This window comes from Lithobates pipiens, unplaced genomic scaffold (assembly GCF_037356315.1).
Source record: "Lithobates pipiens isolate NorthernLeopardFrog02 unplaced genomic scaffold, aLitPip1_a1.2 Scaffold_22, whole genome shotgun sequence".
Lineage (NCBI taxonomy): Eukaryota > Metazoa > Chordata > Amphibia > Anura > Ranidae > Lithobates > Lithobates pipiens.
This window is the reverse complement of record NW_027507784.1, coordinates 179,596,016-179,615,963: the sequence shown is the minus strand read 5'-3', so window position 1 is coordinate 179,615,963 and position 19,948 is coordinate 179,596,016. Positions and strand designations below refer to the sequence as shown.

Genomic DNA, 19,948 nt, shown 5'->3' with positions numbered 1-19,948 from the left:
GCAAAAAAAGTCGGATGATCTGTCGTGTGTACGGGCCATAAGGGGGGGGATCAACCATTTTCTGAATAGAGTGGGCAGTTTTCATGCCCATATCCCAAACAAAATCTGGCGATCTGTGATTCCAGGTGAAAACGCCAGGTTCCCAAGCATCAGAGCAGGTAAAAAGCCTGCAGGAGGATTCTGCCAGAATTATTAGCCTGAGAAAGGGCTTGCAGAGTAGCAAGGTCTTTGAACTTGAATGTGCACTCATATTGGGATATGATATGAGAGAACTAGGAGCCAATAAAGTGTGCAGTATACAGGTATGCTGACCAGGGGAGAGAGAAAGGACCTCATCATTCTACTGCTGTTCTCTCACTGTCCAATCACAGGCAGTGCCCTTAACTGCAGTGGAGAGAAGTCAGGTCACCAATATAACTTGCAGAGCAATGTAAGGCTGTGATCACACAGGAGTAGACAGCTGTCAGAGCTATACGTCTGTGGCAGCTGTCCTTTCATCACTGCGGTCGAGGGACTATTCAATGTATCACACACAGCTTTTTTTTTTTTTTTTGTACATGTGCCATGCGATTCTGTGCTGTGCAGCTCCAGGCTTCATTGCAGTGTAAATGGGATACACAAAAAATAAACAATTGTTTTCTGTGTGTCCTTGCAGTGACAGGTGTTTTACAATGCAGTAAACCCCCTGTCACCTCATTTAAGTGCAAGGTCAAAATGATAAATTCTTTGGCAAATAAACAGCTCTGTGCTACTGTGTATTTCACTGTGTGCCAAGAGTTCAGCTTTAGCTTGTTACCAATCTTTGCAATGCTCCCTAAAATATCAATGTGTACCCAATCTTTTTCTCACTGTGGAATGTGCCAATATTTAAAAAGCACTTATCTAGTTTTGAAGCGTACAGCCTTTACCTTATTTTCCATGAGAAACTCTTTCACAAGCGGTACCGTGTGTTTAGAGAAAACATAGAAACATGGGCACTAAAAAAAAGAAAAAAATGAATTATATCTGGAAAGCGGTTTAACATGAAATGCAGCTTAGGCCCCTTTCGTACTGGGGCGGTGGGTGCGCCAGCGGTAAAACGCTTTTATTTTTAGCAGAGCTTTACCGCCAATTTCGTGGTACTATTCGGTCGCTAGTGGGGCGCTTTTACCCCCCGCTAGCACCTGAGAATAGGTTAAAACCACGCAAAGCGTTGCAGCAGCAGCGCTATGCTGGTGGTATAGCCACGCTGCCCCATTGATTTCAATGGGTAAGAGCGGTGAAGGTGTGGTGTATACACCGCGCCTTTATTGCTCCAAAGATGCTGCTAGCAGGACTTTTTTTAGCATCCTGCCGACACCCCGCTCCAGTGTGAAAGGCCTTGGGGCTTTAACATTGGAGACACAGCAGCGGCTCTTTCAGGGCACTTTCCAGGCACTATTTTTAGCCTGTAGCGCCTGCAAAGTGCCCCAGTGTGAAAGGGGAAAATTGTATTGTTGATAAACCCCAAAAAATTTAGAAATAATGACTTATTTTCATCAGGCAAATGGAAAAAAAATATTACATTTTCATTAGCTTGAAAGACTCATTTACAATAGCAGCAGTCCTTGGCACCTCTTTAAAAAGTGATCTGTGGTGGAACACTTTGCAGCAGACAATATGTTGCCTCTTTACCTGTTTTAACCCTGAAATGCCAGCACCACTCAGTTGCAGAATGGCTGTGGAGTGGTCTCATTTACATGCAGATATACAGCCTGCCAAATATGGCCACTGTGGTAGATTAGGGGGCAGTTGGGGTGGTAAAACCACAGCTCAGCTGCTGACCCCCCACCCACAAGTGTGAAGGAGCCATTCAAGAGACCCTGTCTTTAGAACGTACACTGAACTGCACATGCACAGCTCAGTGTACACTCTCCACACTCCTCGGCAGAATGGCCAGCTGGCTGAGGATTCAGCATCCAGATGAAACCAGGGAGATGATGATGCCCAGCACCCGCAAGGGACATGGTGAGTGTCGCATTGTTTGAGCATAGGTACAGTATTTGCAAAGTTTAATTATGCTTTAAAGTGATTGTTAAAGCTGTTCTTTTTTTAATGAATTAAAACATTAAACATGTTATACGTACCTGCTCTGTGCAATGGTATTGTACAGAGCGGCCCAGATCCTCCCCCTGCCTTTGCCCCTCCTCTTCTGTGTCTGTCCCATAGCAAGAGGCTTGCTATGGGGCAGACGTGCAGGCTCGATCCTGAGCTGGGCTGTGTGCATCCATAGACACATACAGCGTGGCTCATCCTCAACCCAGATAACCTCTCACAGGATTTGACTGACAGCAGCAGGAGTCAATGGCTTGTGACAACAGGAGAGGAGAACTGAAGCTGGGACAGCTCTTGATCGATACAGCACTCAGGCAATCGTCTATCTGCTGGGGAGCGCCGCTATTATAAGGTTTTTTACCTTAATGCTTAGAAACACATTGAGGTAAAAAAAAAAAAGAAAACCTTTTGGCTTTACAGCTGCTTTAAAGAGGTTTTAAACCCCCCCCCCCCCCCAAATAACCTGTACCATTATAGCAGATTAAACAGCACAGTGCTTGTGCTGTCTAATCTGTCCCTCTCTATGACGTAAAAAAAACCTGGTTGATCCTGCTTGTTTCTGTGTCCCCCTCAGTTCTGACCACGGTAATCATGGCTGCTGATCCATAATACCATGGTCAGCATACACGCCTTCATCACCCCACTGCTCTCCTCCCTCCCCCTCCCTCCCTGCATGTGAGCTTATGTGTGTGTGAGCCACCTCCTCTGCCCATCCCCTCCTGACAGTAAAGTTAAAATAGATTACTGACGACCCCTATGTTCTACTAAGCTATGCTACCCTGTGTACATGTTTATACAAAATTGTGCCTGTAAATAATTTATTTCAGTTCATTTCTGGCTGGTCACGTGACCTCCGTCTGCTCTGCTCTCCTGATCGAAGGGCTGAGCGGATAGCACAGCAGTCACGTGACCTCCCAACTGACATAAGAGGGTCCTCTCGCTGTAGCCCTTGGATCAGAGGAGCAGGGCAGCCAGAGGTCATGTGACCGGCCAGAAACGATCCGAAAAAGGGTATTTACAGGCACAATTTTATAGAAACATGTACACAGTGTAGTATGGCTTAGTAGAATAGAAGGGCTGGCATTAATCTTTATATGAATTTACAACCAGTTTAAGTTGAAACTAAATTCTTCCTTGTATTGCTTTTGTCTTGGAAAAGCAAAAAAAAAAAAATTTAATACAAAAAAAACACACAATGGTCAAACATTTTAAATGCTTAGTTGCAGTGTTTTTCATTTCCATAAGAACCTATCCAAAATTGCGCATTGCAATAACATGCATTATGCTGCTTCACTTGAATGGGTTGGTAATGCACAGTAAGGCTCTATTTACAACAGATGCGTTGGGAGCACGCTGGGTGGTTATCTCAGCGCAGTCCCACCGCCTGTATGACCGATTCACACCACTGCATTGCATGGTGTGTGGGCATGGGGCGCTGAAAAAGAGTAGAGCATGCTCTACTTTTTTTCAGCTCACAGCCAATTGATCTTTATCTTAGGTGCAGTTAGTTGTAATAAAGTTTGTTGTAAAAAAACAAAACAAAAAAAAAAACAATGCAGTGATTCCCACTATAACACACTGCACACTAGACGCTGTGTTATAAAGCAGAGCTTGGTGTGAATAGACCCTTAAAAGGGCACCACAATGCACAGCAGTGCAAGATTTATTAGTGTGTAAACCTAGTCTAAATGTTTTTTTTTTTTTTTTTTCATTTCACTTGCACTTTGCCTTTATACCTGCTGAATTTGAGAGTCCATTCCCTTTGAACAGTCCTTTCCTTGTTGCACGTTATAGCCCTCTCCTGGGTGTCTAAATACACTCTGTGCTGGCCCAGCTATCCTCACCTCACTACATAACCATATACACAATGCATTCTTATATTTCTTCCTACTACAAATTACAGAATCTTTCTAAACTCTTTAGGCTTACTCTTTACTATGCCTGAGGTAAAGCTGTAGTATGCATAATGCACACTCTCTGGATTCTCACAACACTTAATAACTAATCACTACACAAAGATAGCTCACAGTATTTCATACTTCATGGTTATCAGATACAAATATTTGAGATCTTACGGCTAGTCTTGATGTTGTATCCGTGGGTGAAGGTTTTTCCAGTAAAGCTGTGATTTTTTGGTTTTCATCTGTTTCCAGAATTCCATATTTCCTTATTTCTGAATGAAATAGAAGTTGAATGTATACGTCTTATTGAGAAGCACTGTGTATAGTTTCAAAGTATTACATATGCAAACTAAAAAAAGAAAAGTTTCTCAACTGTAATAAAATCATGGCGTTAATATGCGTTCATTATTATTATAGAGGATTTATATAGCGCAGTTTACGCAGCGCTTTACAGCAGACTAGACAGAAAATAAAATGCATTTCACACAATAGAGGTGAATACAATGGCTTTCTGTAATGAACATTCCTACATACATACTAGGGGGAGTACAACTGGGGGAATCAATAGTGGAGAAGGATCTGGGGGTTTTGGTGGTTCATAAGCTTAATAATAGCATGCAATGCCAAGCTGCGGTTTCCAAAGCGAGCAAAGTCCTTTCTTGTTGTATTAAGAGAATTATGGACCTCATCTGGAATATGCAGTTCAGTTTTGGGCACCGATTCTCAAAAAGAATATCTGGGAACTGGAGAAAGTGCTGAGAAGGGCAACCAAACTGATAAGAGGCATGGAGGAGCTCAGCTATGAGGAAAGATTAGAGGAACTGAATTTATTCTCTCTTGAGAAGAGGAGATTAAGGGGCAATATGATCAACATGTATAAATGCATAAAGGGTCCATCTAGTGAACTTGGTGTTGAGTCATTCACTTTAAGATGATCAGAGAGGACAAGGAGGCACTCTTTACATCTGGAGAGCTGTGAAAATGTGGAATAGACTCCCTCAAGATCTGGTTCTGGTCAGATCCATAGATTGCTTTAAAAAAGGCATGGATTCTTACCTTAATGTACATAATATAACTGGATACTAACATTTATAGGTAAATGATCAAGGCAATATCCACTTGCCTTTGGGGGATCAGGAAGATTTTTTTTTCCCTGCTGGAGCAAATTGGATCATGCATAATTGGAGTTTTTTTTTGCCTTCCTCTGGATCAACTGTGGGTACAGGATAGTGTATATGGAGGATTTCTATTTGTGTGTGTTTTTTTTCTAAGTTGGGTGTACTGGGTGGACTTGTGTCTTTTTCAACCAGATTAACTATGTAACTATGAAAATCTTTAAGGGAGAGACAAGGATGCAGAATGCTCCATTTTTGGCTATGATCTTGTCTGAATACAGAAGATATTATAATCGATATTGCTAATCTTAGCCAAGTTCCTTTATGTACTGGGTATTTATATTTTTGTTCCTGCTGTCCAATTTGCGTGTTTTCCCTGCATCTGAGATCTGTTCAGAGAAACCCAACTCATGATATGTTGGTTATACACTAGCCATTTTAATAGAAACATGGTGTCTTTCTGCCTTCAAGTTTAGAAATGTTAATTGTGCCTAAACAGTACCCTGAAAATGTAAGTTTTGTCTGGAATTTCCCCTAAGAAAAAAACAGTGCACTCGCTAATACATGAATGTGCCTAGGCACTCCTGTGTCTACAAGAGGGGTCTCAAACTGGCTGCCCTGCAGATGTTGCAAAACTACAAGTCCCATGAGGCATTGCAAGGCTGACAGTTACAAGCATGACAGGCAGAGGCATGATGGGACTTGTAGTTTTGCAACGGCTGGCGGGCGCCAGTTTGAGACCCCTGGTCTACAGCCTCATAGCTGCATATCTGCTGTGTGAGATCTAAGGCACTGCTGTCTCTGACTGCTAGTTGCAGATCTGGAATGACATTTTGTGATGTAACTACTGTGTTGCTCAATGTTCACCTACATAAGGCTTTGTCATAAGAAAACAAAGTCCTGTCTCTATCAAATGGCCACCTTTACACATACACACACACACAAGGCATGGTAAGTCACAAATGGGGAAAGGTCAGCTGCAGGGATATCACAGGCAATGTGCCGTAGACAGCGGTGCCTGTCTTTTTGTAAATATCTCCTAAACCGTATAGGTTTAGGAGATATTTCTTGGACCTACAGGTAAGCTTTAATCTAGGCTTACCTGTAGGTCAAAGTGGTTTGTAAGGGTTTACAACCACTTTAAAGGCAATAGATATTTTTAATATATGTAGCAGAGGAAAATGTTACTTACCTTCTTCTCTGCAGCTGTATGATAATACTAAGTTTGCTTGGCTATTGCCTTTAAGAAGGGTTTCATATTTCTCTAAAACATCTTGCAGATGAAAATCTTCATAAAATAAGGTATCCCTGAAAAAAGGTATTATGTTTCTGCTTATTCCATGTTTCCTTGTATTGAATGTTGAGCAATGTAAAACTATAAGGGCTAATTCACATGAGTGGAGAGGGTCTATACAATGCGAAAAGACATGCTTATGTGGCCGGTAAGTGTCCAGGAGTGACCGGTTCTTGCATACAGCTGGCCGTACAAATCAAGGACAAGTGTGGCTGTACACCTTTCACCGCACATCCAAGCATTTGCATGTATACATGGATGAATTGGTGGACCTAGACACATTCTGTTTGCATCCACGGCAGCTCATCCATCCCTGTATGCATGCAAACGCACAGATGTGTGGTGAAAGGTGTATAACCGCAGCTTGTGTGTAGGACTGATAATACATTTATCATTGTTACTGTGTTCAATCACTAAGATTACAGAAAGATATTTGTCCACACATACATACATATATATATATATATATATATATATATATATATATTAAATATACAAAATTCAGTTTCGGTTCACACTAACTGACTCTATAGACGTGGGATTTTAAGTGTGACTTTGGAGTGACTTTGATACAACTGACACTCTCTGACACTAACGCCATATCAAAGTCGCATCAAAGTAGTGCAGACGCCTTTTCTGAGGTCGCAGGGACTTCAGTAGTGTCAATTGGAACATCTCTCATGGAGATACATGGCATTTCGCATGTCAGCGACTTTGGGTCTTACAAGTCGGATCCTAAGTGGCGGGAAAGTGAACCGAGCATCATAGTTAAGCCATAATCCTGAAATTAAATAACACTTACCCTCCAATAACAATGACATGATCATCTATCCTAAATCTCTCAATGACCAGTTGAAGGCAAGAGACGGCACCTAGACGCTCCTAAAGAGAAGACATTTGAGATAAAATAAATACATTACAAATTAGACGTAGGCTCAATTCCAGGAGCTTCAACACAATGATAAGGATGTTTATTTTAACCAGGTGACTATAATTTTCAATTCCCATTTGATTCAGCTGAAACAAAATGGCACTTATTTAAAGTAGTTCTAAAGTAAAAAAAAAAAATCTAAAATTTTTTTTTTTTTACCTTAAGGCCTTTTTCATACAGGGGGATTTCCAATGCATTCTCTGCGTTAAGGTAAGAAAACAACCCCCCCCCCCCCATCCCTAAATACTTACCTGTCTATACTCACAATCCAGTGCTGTCCCAGCTGCAGCCCTGCTCTTTTCTTTTCCTGGTCTCACAGGAGTCACTGAGGGCAATGGGAGCCATAGGTTCCTGCTGCTGTCAGTCAAACTCCTGTGAGGAGGGAAAGTGGGTGGGACTCACCAGGGCTATGTGTATCTATGGACGCACACAACCCAGATCAGAAGTGCACCTCAACACACGGCTTGCTAAGAGGGTACTTAGAGGAAGAAGGTAAAAACAGAGCTGGCGGGGGTCTCCAGGAGAGGAGGTAAGGAACCACTCTGTGCAATACCATTGCACACAGCAGGTAAGTGTAAACCTCTTTTTTTATTTTAATAAAGACCCTTATGTGTTGTGAGCCTTTTGTCTGTTATACAACAAAATAATTCAAGGGGCAGGGCAAAAGCTGCTGTGTACAACCAGCCATAGAAAGCAGTTACAGGATGCAACTGTAAACACCCACATAGACATACAAATCTGTGCGCAGACATTCTGCATCCAAAGTTGTACGTCTATTGCGCATTGCCTTTTGTGTACAACCACCTTTTAGTTCCTAATGGAAGAAAGGATTTCTTTAAAGTTGAACCCTGGGATTAGAAAATATTTTCTAAATACAAAAGCTTTGTGTATTCTCACTTTAGATTTAAATAGTGCAAACAGTTTTACAGTATAAAAAAGGAGACAGTACAGATATGATATAATACAATACAAGAGGGTTTGGAGGGCCCTACTCATAAGAGCTTATCATCTGATAGTTTATATTTTTTTTCCTTTTTACAGCACTGAATTTTATTTATTTAATATCTATCCACAATTTTTGTGCATTTTATATCCATATTAAGGAACGTTACCTATGCACCATGCTTTTCACACACCTTATATTTGCTTTGCATTTTCGGTTCTGCACCAACCTACCTCATTAGTGGACGTGCCATCATTTATTACTTTTACACAAGGGTAATTCTCGGCCCACTCCTTGAATTTACTGTAGTACAATTCATTCGTCTGGAAAAGAAATAAATACTGTATGTAAAGGTTTAGAATACATAACAGGGGAGTGACAGGCATAAATAGATTGGGAATGGCAAGTAGTGTGCAGAGCCAGGTGTATATACTATATGCTTTTAGACTCCAGCAAGATGAGCGTCATATTACCAATCAGCTAGGGGGATTAGGCAGGCTTTTATTGAGAAGCACAGTGTTGCCAATATATACAACAAAGTGAGTTGCATGCTACCAATGCAGTTTGAGAGTAGGTAGCATATACCAGAAAGTGGCCAGTTTTCATATACATTTACAGAATAGATAGTTACTTTACTACTAATAATGGAATTGAAATACTCTTATCCAGTAAAGAGTGGGAATGAACAACATATTAACCCAAGCCTGTGAGAGAGAATAATATTCCTATGGCACCCTGGGCAAGCACTAGAGATGAGAAGTGGACAACTCATCCCCAAAGGAGCCCAAGAGCAATGTCCAGTCTTTGGCTTGATAGTCATATCTTAAAGTGGTAGTAAACTCTGTTTTACCATTTATACCCACAGGTAAGCATCGTTATCTGATTTCTCTGCGTCCACTCACCTGTTTTTATATTTATATACCAATTTGTGTAAGTAACCAACTCTAACTAATGTTATGATGTCTGTTTGTTTGCACCAGAACATAACAAACAGACAAAAAATTTGGCCAGACACACGAACACCGTTAATGTCTATGAGACATGAACATGAAAAATCAGAAGTGCTAATTTTAAAGGCTTATATGCAAGTTATTGTCTTAAAAAGTGTTTGGGGACCCGGGTCCTGCCCCAGGGGACATCAATGCAATTTTTTTTTCAGACCGGACCATTTTGCAGGCCAAAGACCAGACCACTTTTTGCGATTTGGCACAGCGTCGCTTTAGCTAACAATTGTGCGGTCATGCGATGTGGCTCCCAAACAAAATTTACATCCTTTTTTTCCCACAAATAGAGCTTTCTTTTGGTGGTATTTGATCACCTCTGTTGTTTTTATTTTTGTGCTATAAACAAAAAAAGAGTGACAATTTTGAAAAAAAACACATTATTTTTTACTTTTTGCTATAATAAATATCCCCCACAAATATATATATTAAAACATTTTTTTCCTCAGTTTAGACCGATACATATTCTTCTACATATTTTTGGTAAAAAAAAACGCAAAAACCGATTGATTGGTTCGCGCAAAATTTATAGCGTTTACAAAATAGGGGATAGTTTTATGGCATTTTTATTAATATTTTTATTTTTTTACTAGTAATGGCAGCGACAATGTAATGTGATTGCGACATTATGGCGGACACATCGGACATTTTTGACACATTTTTGGGACCATTGTCATTTAAACAGCAATCAGTGCTATACAAATGCACTGATTCCTGTGTAAATGACACTGGCAGTGAAGGGGTTAACCAGGGGGTGGCAGTGTAGGGGTTAAGTGTGTCCTAGGGGCGTGTTACTAACTATGGGGGTGTGGCTGTGTGTTAGTGAACATTGATCTCTGCTCCAATCACAGGGAGCAGAGATCAGTGTCACTTGTTGCTAGGCAGAATGGAGAGATGCTGTTTACATTGGTATCTCCCCATTCTCCCTCCCTCCCCGTGCGATGATCGCAGGTATCCCTGATGGAGTCCGCGGGACCCGCGGTCAGACTCACGGGGGTCCCGACCGGCACTGCCAGCAGTGCGCATGCGATGGCATGGCGGCAATTTTAAATGGACGTACCTGTATGCCAGTTTGCCTGTCCGTGCCATTCTGCCGACGTACATCGTCGCGCGGCAGTCGGGAAGTGGTTAAAGACTAAGAGCAGTGATTTTCATCTTTTAAAGCCCCCCGCCCGCATACCCCCTCAACCACCAGGTAATGGTTGTGGGGATGAGGCCCTTGTCAGACCCCAAAAACACCCTCCCCATGTTGAGGGCATGTGGCCTGGTATGGTTCAGGTGGGGAGAGGGAGGGCGCTCTCTCGCCCCCCCCCCCTCTTTTTCTGCGGTCTGCCAGGTTGCATGCTTAGATAAGGGTCTGATATGGATTGAGGGGGACCCCTATGCCATTTTTTTAAAATTTGGCACAGGGTTCCCCTTAATTTCCATATCAGACATGAAGGGCCTGGTATGGATTTTAGGGGGACCCCATGCAATTTTTTTCAAATTTTGGTTCGGGGTTCCCCTTAAGATTCATAACATACCCAAAGGGTCTGGTAATGGACTGGGGGGGGAAACACATGCTCTTTTTTCCAATGAGTTTTATCTATGTTACCGAGACCCGTCAATTCATTACAGCCGCGATCAGTTTTAAATTACAAATTTTCCTTAGAAAAATTGTCATTTTGTCATTTTGCTATGGTACTGTTCTAAACACGGGAAAGATGCACCACTTTACAGGCATACTGTAGACAAACCCCATGCACGATATTTAAAGGAATATTTCATTTTTATTGTTTAAGCATTAAAAAAAAAATGTAAGACAAAAACAATTCCATAGCTCAACTCACCAACCAGTCTGCTGACCAACCAAATTAACCTGTTTAACCGTCTGTTAAAAACAGGGGTTTAGTTAGCACACATTTGCATGTGAAAGCTGCAAGGCCTCGTCACGGCACCCTGTGTTGCTTGCAGTCCTAACACTAAAAAATGTATAAGTGTCTCCACAGCCTAGATTAAGGCTTACCTGTAGGTCCAAGAAATATCTCCTAAACCTACACAGTTTAGAAGATATTTACTAAAAGACAGTCACTGCTGCGGTGCGCAGGCGCACTATCGCCGTTAGCAGCATGCCGCTGCTAACGGCGAAATGCCGCTAGTGGCGGTTCCCGTGCACCGTGAGTGGCCGGAGCAGCAATACCCGGAAGAAGATGAACGCTCCGTACTACAGGGGACAGCGGTGACATCACTGGCTCCTGTGTCAGGTAAGTGACACATAATGGGCCACTATGCTTTACCTTTGCAGGGAGACAAAGAAGAAGTAAACCCATCAGGGTTTATTTCCTCTTTAAAGGTAGCCATGTATGGCTTGGTTTTCTTTTGTTCATTTAAAAATAATCACTCATTTAATTCCTCTATCCATGCTAATATTGTAGTCAAGCAACTGCAGCCAAGCAAGCACTACCTGGGTCAACAAAAGTCAATTTAAAAATCGAATGAGCATAGCAACCAAAAACCAGTCACAAGGCAAAATCAATAACTTATTAGATAGATAATGTACAGTTTAAACATAATATATAGTAATAATAATGTTAAAGGGACACAATATAAAAATCTAACTTACCACTACAAAAATATTTTCTGTGTCCTCTCTTGATTTCAAGGCCTCCACCCAATAAGAAATTAGAGGAACTTTTCCAATCGGGAGTAATGGTTTGGGTACCCCTGCAAGTTTCGTATATTGCTCTTCTTTTGCTTCCTGTAAATCTTTAAGAAGTCTTGTGCCATAACCAGCAGCCAGGATCACCACTTTTATTTTAACCCTAAAGAACAGATTAATATGACTGGTAAGCATCTTTTTGAGATTATTTTCAAAAGCATCAGTGTTACTAAAGGCAAATGGGCAGTTCACTTTGCAAAATAAATTTCCCTTAGCTTAGTGAATGCGGTGAAAATTCACATTGAAAAAGATTACCCAATCACTTGCAAGGAAAATTTGAAAACAGTGTACTTTTGCTTGCCCGTGATTGGAAGATAGAAGTCCTCCCCATTCATTAAAGTGACTGTAAAGGAAAACATTTTATTAAAAAACAAAAAACAAAAACAAACATGTCATACTTACCTGCCCTGTGCAGTGGTTTTGCACAGAGCAACCCCGATCCTTCTCTTCTAGGCTCCCCCGGCAGCACTCTGGGCCCCTCCCTCTTGCCGAGTGCCCCCATAGTAAGCCGTTTTCTGTGGGGGCACTCATGAAAGCTTGCTCTCGAGATGGCTCTCTGCGTCTATAAGACACAGCGAGCGTGACTTAGCCCTGCCTCCCACTCCCTCCTCACTGGCTGTGATTGACAGCTGTGGGAGCCAATGGCCCCCGCTACTGTATCTCTGCCAGTCAGGAATTGCAAATGGAGATGCCCCAGGGATTGTACAGGCATAGGAAATAAACCAGATATACAAAAAGTATTATAAAGTAAAAAAGTACAAAATTTATTCAGATACACATAATAGTAGTTAGTACACAAATAAGAACACCTAAAAAAGAATCTGTTCCACTTTTTCCATCTGACCACAGAAAATCTGCAGATAATCTATAGGTGTATGGCCAGTCTTAATTCCTTCCTCAAGGGCTGAACTGAAGTATGCTGTTTTTTCTAATAGCAAAAGAAAAAAAAACAAATAATACATAGTACACAGTAAATATATGGACATAAATATAAAACACAGCAGTTTTTACAAAATAGCTTACACTGGCAATCAATGGAGATAGGTGGTACTCACATAGTTTGTGTCTTTTTACACATCAGAATGCATATGGAAGCGGGGCTTATGCTTCCGTGTTTTGCTAAGTCGCATTTGTGCACTAACTCTACTATTATGTGTTTCTAAATACAGTTTGTACTTTTTATACTTTATAATACTTTTTGTATATCTGGTCTATTTCCTAGGCCTGTACAATCCCTGGGGCATTGCCATTTGTAATTTCTGTAATTGGGATGTGGCATAGGTTTCCAGCTCTGACACTCATTAGTGGTTTCTCTTAATAATCTTTTTCCAGTTTTAGATAGTAGATACCCCTATAAGCCCTCCTCATTGAAACCTCTTTTTGAGTTCACAGCAGTTTTAACATGGCAGAATTTTGTGGTCAACCATGGGATGACTTTGCATGCAAACTAATCTCAAGAATCTGAACTAATTTTTCTGTTCTCTGGCCTTACCAAATGACTTGAGAAGAAGTCACTCATATACTGGTATATGAAGACTTTTGAGGAATATATCAGGGAGGATTTAAATTCCCTTGGGCTTTGCGTACAAATTTTTCCCTCTTTTGAGAATATTAATTCTACCTTCAAGACAACATAGGAGAGCAATTTAAAATCTTGCTCTACCAAAATGATGATTGTTCTCATTGACAAATATCAAAAGCGTCTAACTGATATAGACACCAATATAGAAAAAATATACTCACAAATTAAAATTACTACAAACCCATTCCTCTTTTCAGGAACTAAATGAAAAAAATGTAAATTCATATAGAGCTTTTCAATAAATCTATACTTTATAAGAAGGAAAGCATTTTTTTGATAGAAAAACAGGCCTTCCAAGAAGGAAGGGCCTACAAATGGCATCAAAAGACGAGTGGTGGGGGTCTCCAACGTGGTCCGACACAGCATCCAGGGCAGTCGGATATGTCGGACACCTCTTCTATGTCATCTAATGCTTCTCATTTTTCTTCCAAACAGTCTATGCACTAAATGCACTAGATGACCAAAGAGACGTAGTAATGGTGATAACCTTTTTGACGAATACTATGCCCAAACGTCCTCCCAAGCACAAGTCCCGAACCCCTTCCAGTAGTGCTGTGGGCGCGTCGGTGTAGACACCCAATGAGATGGTGGGTTCCAGAGCACCTTCAGCCATCGGAGCTGATACTTCTTCACTTTTTGTTACACCTAAAATTCCCACTATAGTTTTTCCAAAAAAACAGGGAAACTTTCCCGCTCCCCCCAATCCAAACATCCCCTTGAACACTCACCAACTTTCACTCCCACAACTTAACATAATGAACCTTTACTCTCACTCCCTCACAACTGATGAAACTTCACTTTTGCTAAAAGGCCTTACCTTTTGCCCTAATCACAAATTGGACAAATTTGAAGCAAAGATTTACATTTATATACACATAAGCTCGTATTAAGAAGCATGTTTGAAAAAGAAAAACTGGGATCTGAGGGATGCCGTACTTTCAGTGAACGCCAAGCCCTGGAGAATCTCAACTCCTTGTTAGAGGAAAGTGACTCTAGAGACCTGATCGATACTTTGGACCTAGAGTCCCTTTTAAAACAAGCAGATGATCCACCCACTGAGACTATTACCACTACCATTAAACCATCACTAAAGAAAAAATCATCTCTGTACCCTGTATCCAGCTTTAATCATGGAATAGCCACCTTTTTAAAATTGGCCTGCTAAGAAATAAAAGCCTTAAAATCTACACCTAATGATTCAGGAAATTTAACCATGAGTGAAAGGACAGCTTTGAAAAACGTATCCACGACTTATGATATTACTATTAAGCCCTCAGACAAGGGGTGCAACATTGTTCTGATGGACAATGAAAAATGCAGTCAGATGTGTACCAAAATCTTGAGTCACACTGACTGGTATCGTCCTGTAAGTCCTGATACTGTTGATACTATTAATAAGCAGTTTTATTTGCTTGTTGGCTATGCCTTTTATATAATAATAATGGTATAATGTAATTTCCAAACAATCATGAAACTCTGTTCGTACTCCTTTTCCTAGAACAGCTACCTTTTATTCAATTCCTAAAGTTCAATAAAATGCAATAGAACCCCCAGGCAGGCCCATCATATCTGGAAATGGTGCCATCACAGAGAATCTGTCCAGATTGGTGGATGAACACATCAGACCCTTTGTTCTTGCCCTTCCTTCCTATGTTCGTGACACTATCCATCTTCTACAAATTCTTGAGGGGGTCCAGGTAGCCCGAGAGTTCCATTCTACCCACCATTAATATAGATGCTCTCTACATTTTGATTCCACACTCCAGGGGGCTTGTATGTATCCACAGAGTGTTGTCCCAGATAAGGCATCATAAGGGATCTTTCAATAAGTTCATACTTCTTTCTTTTAAATTTATACTTAACCATACATTTTTTTCATTTGATGGTCAGTTTTTCCTCCAGGTACAGGGTGTGGCCGTGGGCACTTATTGTGCCCCTGGCTACACCAATTTGTACCTGGGGGAATGGGAATGTGCCATTTCTGAGGATGAGGGTCTCTCCATGTACCTGTACCACGCTGTCATGTGGCACAGGTACACAGATGACATCTTCATTGTATGAGACGGACCTGAGCAGATGCTCCTAGATTGTTTTGCAGCTCTGAATCAGAATGAATTTAATTTGAAGTTTACCATGTTCTTTTATGCCTCTGGAGTCACTTTTTGGGATTTTGAGATATACAAACATGCTACAAATATGCTCTCATGGAAACTATTCAGAAAACCCACTGCAGGCAACACCATCCTGCACTCATCCAGTTTTCATCCCAAACCTCTTGTCAACTTAATACCATATAGCCAATATATGTGAATCAAATGAAATTGTTCCGACTATGCAGATTACAAACAGGAAGCGAACAACCTCAAATGTTTGTTGGAAAGAGATTACAGCCACAAATGTCTTAAGAAGGCATTTAACCAGGGGAGCGCACTCGAGAACATCCGTGACTGCCGGGTCCTGTGCATCACGGCTCACTGTAAACGGCTGCTCATCGTGGCCGTTTACCACGTGATTTCTCCGTCAAATGACGGAGCGATCACTTGTAAACAAACTGGCGTCACGGCATGACGCCGGTTCCTCCCTCCCCTCTCTGTACCGATCGGTACAGTGCGAGGGGAGAGATCGGTGACAGCATCGCTGTGGGCACTACAGATCCAGAACACAGTCACTGCCAATTAATCCAGCAATTCCCTGCCAATATTCTGCAGTACCCTGCAATGCCCTACCAATACTCTGCAATACCCAGCAATGCCAAATGTTTGTTGGAAAGAGGTTACAGCCACAAAAGTCTTAAGAAGGCATTTAACCAGGGGCGCGCACTCGAGAACATCCGTGACCGCCGCGTCCTGTGCATCACGGCTCCCTGTAAACGGCTGCTCATCGTGGCCGTTTACCACGTGATCGCTCCGTCAAATGACGGAGCAATCACTTGTAAACAAACCGGCATCACGGCATAACGCCGGTTCCTCCCTCCCCTTTCTGTACCGATCGGTACAGTGCGAGGGGAGAGATCAGTGACAGCATCGCTGTGGGCACTACAGATCCAGCCCACAGTCACTGACAATTAATCCAGCAATTCCCTGCCAATACTCTGCAGTACCCTGCAATGCCCTGCCAATACTCTGTAATACCCAGCAATACCCTGCCAATACTCTGCAATACCCAGCAATGCCCTGCCAATACTCTGCAATGCCCTGCCAATACTCTGCCATACTCGGTGATACCCTGCAATAACCAGTCATGCTCGGTGATACTCTGCAATACCCAGCCATACTCTGCAATACCCAGCCATACTCGGCCATACCCTGCAATACCCAGCCATACTCGGTGATACCCTTCAATACTCAGCCATGCTCAGCCATGCTTGGCTTCACTCAGCCTCTGTATGTGGCCAGGCTGTGGAAGTCTCACACATGTGGTATCGCTGTACTCAGGAGGAGTAGGAGAATCTATTTTGGGGTGTCATTTTTGGTATGTACATGCTATGTGTTAGAAATATTGTATAAATGGACAACTTTGTGTTAAAAAAAATGCATTTAACCACTTTCCGCCCGCCGGCCGTCATATGACGTCCTTGACTTTGGATATCTGAATGGATATCTGAATGATGGGTGCAGCTACAGGCATCATTCAGATATCAGCTTTTTCAGCCGGCGATTCCCTATACCATAAGGACAATCATAGCGGCTGTTCCGCTGCTTGATCCTTCTTACAGGAGGTGAGAGGGGATAACCCCCTCCCACTGCCCTCCGGTTCTTCTACTGACTCACTGCAAAGATCAAAGCCAGAATCGATTTTTTTATTTTTTTTATTTTGGGCTTCCCAGCCTAGAGGTGAGATGTGGGGTCTTATTAACCCTATATCTCACTGTAAAGAGGACCTGTCATGCCATATTCATATTACAAGGGATGTATACATTCCTTGTAATAAGAAATAAAAGTGATCAAAAAAATTATTTTTGGAAGGAAAAAGTGTCAAACTAAAACAAATAAAGTAAAATGAACAATAAAAAAAAAAATGTTTTAAAGCACCCCTGTCCCCATGTGCTTGCATGCAGAAGCGAACGCATACGTAAGTCCCGCCCACATATGAAAACGGTGTTCAAACCACACACGTGAGGTATCGCTGCGAACGTTAGAGTGAGAGCAATAATTTTGGCACTAGACCTTGTCTGTAACTCAAAACATCTAGCCAGTAAAAAATTTTAAAGCGTCACCTATGGGGATTTTTAAGTAGCGAAGTTTGGTGCCATTCCACTAGTGTGTGCAATTTTGAAGGGTGACATGTTGGATATCTATTTACTCGGCGTAAATTCATCTTTCACATTATGCAAAAACACTGTGCTAACTTTACTGTTTTTTTTTTTTTAAAGCACGAAACTGTTTTTTTTCCCCCAATAAAACGTGTTAGAAAAATTGCTGCGCAAATACCGTGCGAAATAAAAAGTTGCAACGACCGCAATTGCATTCTCTAGGGTTTTTGCTAAAAAAACATATATAATGTTTTGGGGTTCTATGTAATTTTCGAGCAAAAAAATGATGATTTTTACATGTAGGAGAGAAATGTCAGAATTGGCCTGGGTGCTCCAGAACGCCTGATGTGGCCACACGGTGTAAAAGTCTCACACATGTGGTATCGCCATATTCAGGAGTAATAGCAGAATGTCTTTTGGGGTGTAATTTGTGGTATGCATATGCTGTGTGAGAGAAATAACCTGCTAATATGACAATTTTGTTAAAAAAAAAAATTTGCAAAGAATTGTGGGAAAAAAATGACAACTTCGAAAAACTCACCATGCCTCTTACTAAATACCTTGGAATGTCTTATTTCCAAAAAGGGGTCATTTGGGGGATATTTGTACTTTTCTGGCATGTTAGGTCTTCAAGAAATTAGATAGGCCATCAGTACTTCAGGTGTGATCCATTTTCAGTTATTGGCACCATAGCTTGTGGACTCTATAACTTTCATACAGACCAAATAACATACACCAATTTGTACTTATTTTTACAAAAGATATGTACTAGTATAAATTTTGGCCAAAATTTATGAAGAAAAATTACTAATTTGCAAAATTTTATAACAGAAACAAAGAAAACGTTATTTTTTTTTATTTTTTTACGGAATTTTTGGTCTTTTTTCTTTTATAGCACAAAAAATAAGAAACCCAGCGGTGATTAAATACCCCCAAACGAAAGCTATATTTGTGTGAAAAAAAGGACAAAAATATAGGTACAGTGTTGCATGACTGAGTAATTGTCATTCAAAATGTGAGAGCACCGAAAGCTGAAAATTGGTCTGGTTATTAAGGGGGTTTAAGTGCCCAGTGGTCAAGTGGTTAATCGTGTAGATGCAAAAAATAGACACGATCTCCTATTTCCTAAGAAGGTTAAACAATTGGAGAGTGAGAGTACCAGGATCATTACCACATATACCAATGATCACTCCAAAGAGAAAATGGAAAATTCCTATCAAAATACTTGCCGTAATTTTCCTTTCCTGATGGACTCCATGGCAGCAACGTGTGGGTTAAGTCCCGCCTCCACTACCCATAGGACACTACTCCCATAAATCTTTGCTCCCTGCCCCTGGCCGTGTTCGGTAACTAGCCTACTCCAGCCATTTGGGAGGGAACTCCTGCTGCCATGGAGTCCATCAGGAAAGGAAAATTACGGTAAGTATTTTGATAGGAATTTTCCATTTTCCTGACAGACTCCATGGCAGCAACGTGTGGGAAATAACTCGCCAAACACACCCGGGTGGGCAAAATGCTGAACAAAAGATTTATTTAACACTGTCGGCCGACAGGACTTTCAAACCAAAATCAACAGAGGATAAAGATGCTGGTTCAACACAATAGTGAGACATGAAAGTATGAATAGAAGACCCGGAGGCCGCTCTGCAGATTACATCAGGTGCAACGTGGCGCGAAGCCGCCCATGAGGTTGAGAGACTTCTGGTAGAGTGAGCTGTAACCGCCTCAGGAGGAGCCAAGCCCTTCTCTCTATAAGCCCATTGAATTGCCTGGACCACCCAAGCAGCGATGGATCTAACGGAGGCCTTGGCGCCTCTACTTTTCCCGTTAAATAGCACGAAGAGGAAGTCAGATTGACGAAAAGAAGCTGTAATATCCAGATATTGTTTTAGAGTAACTCCCAAATCGAGTGGATGTGGATCCTGACTTCCAGCAGAATTGAAGGTAGGAAGAGTGATTTCCTGGTTTTCATGGAAAACAGAGGTCACCTTGGGATTTGTCCCCAACATCGGAATTAGGACTACCCTATCTGGAAAGAAGATGAGAAAAGGTTCCTTTGCACCTAGAGACTGAATTTCGGAGATTCTCTTCGCCGAAGTTATGGCTACCAGAAAAGAGGTTTTAAGGGTTAATTCTCTGATTGAGAGCGTTTTGTCAA

At 41.5% G+C, this 19,948-nt stretch overlaps 1 protein-coding gene across 2 annotated transcripts in view; it reads right to left on the bottom strand.

The window, feature by feature from the left end:
* Window positions 1-19,948, bottom strand: part of LOC143924395 (uncharacterized) — a 44,730-nt gene that overhangs the window by 7,863 nt on the left and 16,919 nt on the right. Inside the window, exons 2-7 of one of the 2 annotated variants that reach the window (XM_077448691.1) lie at window positions 11,861-12,059; window positions 8,491-8,580; window positions 7,186-7,265; window positions 6,282-6,397; window positions 4,149-4,246; window positions 909-977 (exon numbers count right to left, since the gene is read on the bottom strand). In XM_077448691.1, coding sequence (XP_077304817.1) covers window positions 909-977; window positions 4,149-4,246; window positions 6,282-6,397; window positions 7,186-7,265; window positions 8,491-8,580; window positions 11,861-12,059 — 652 coding nt within the window. The remainder of the gene's footprint in view (window positions 1-908; window positions 978-4,148; window positions 4,247-6,281; window positions 6,398-7,185; window positions 7,266-8,490; window positions 8,581-11,860; window positions 12,060-19,948) is intronic. The other variant, XM_077448692.1, reaches the window with a different exon arrangement.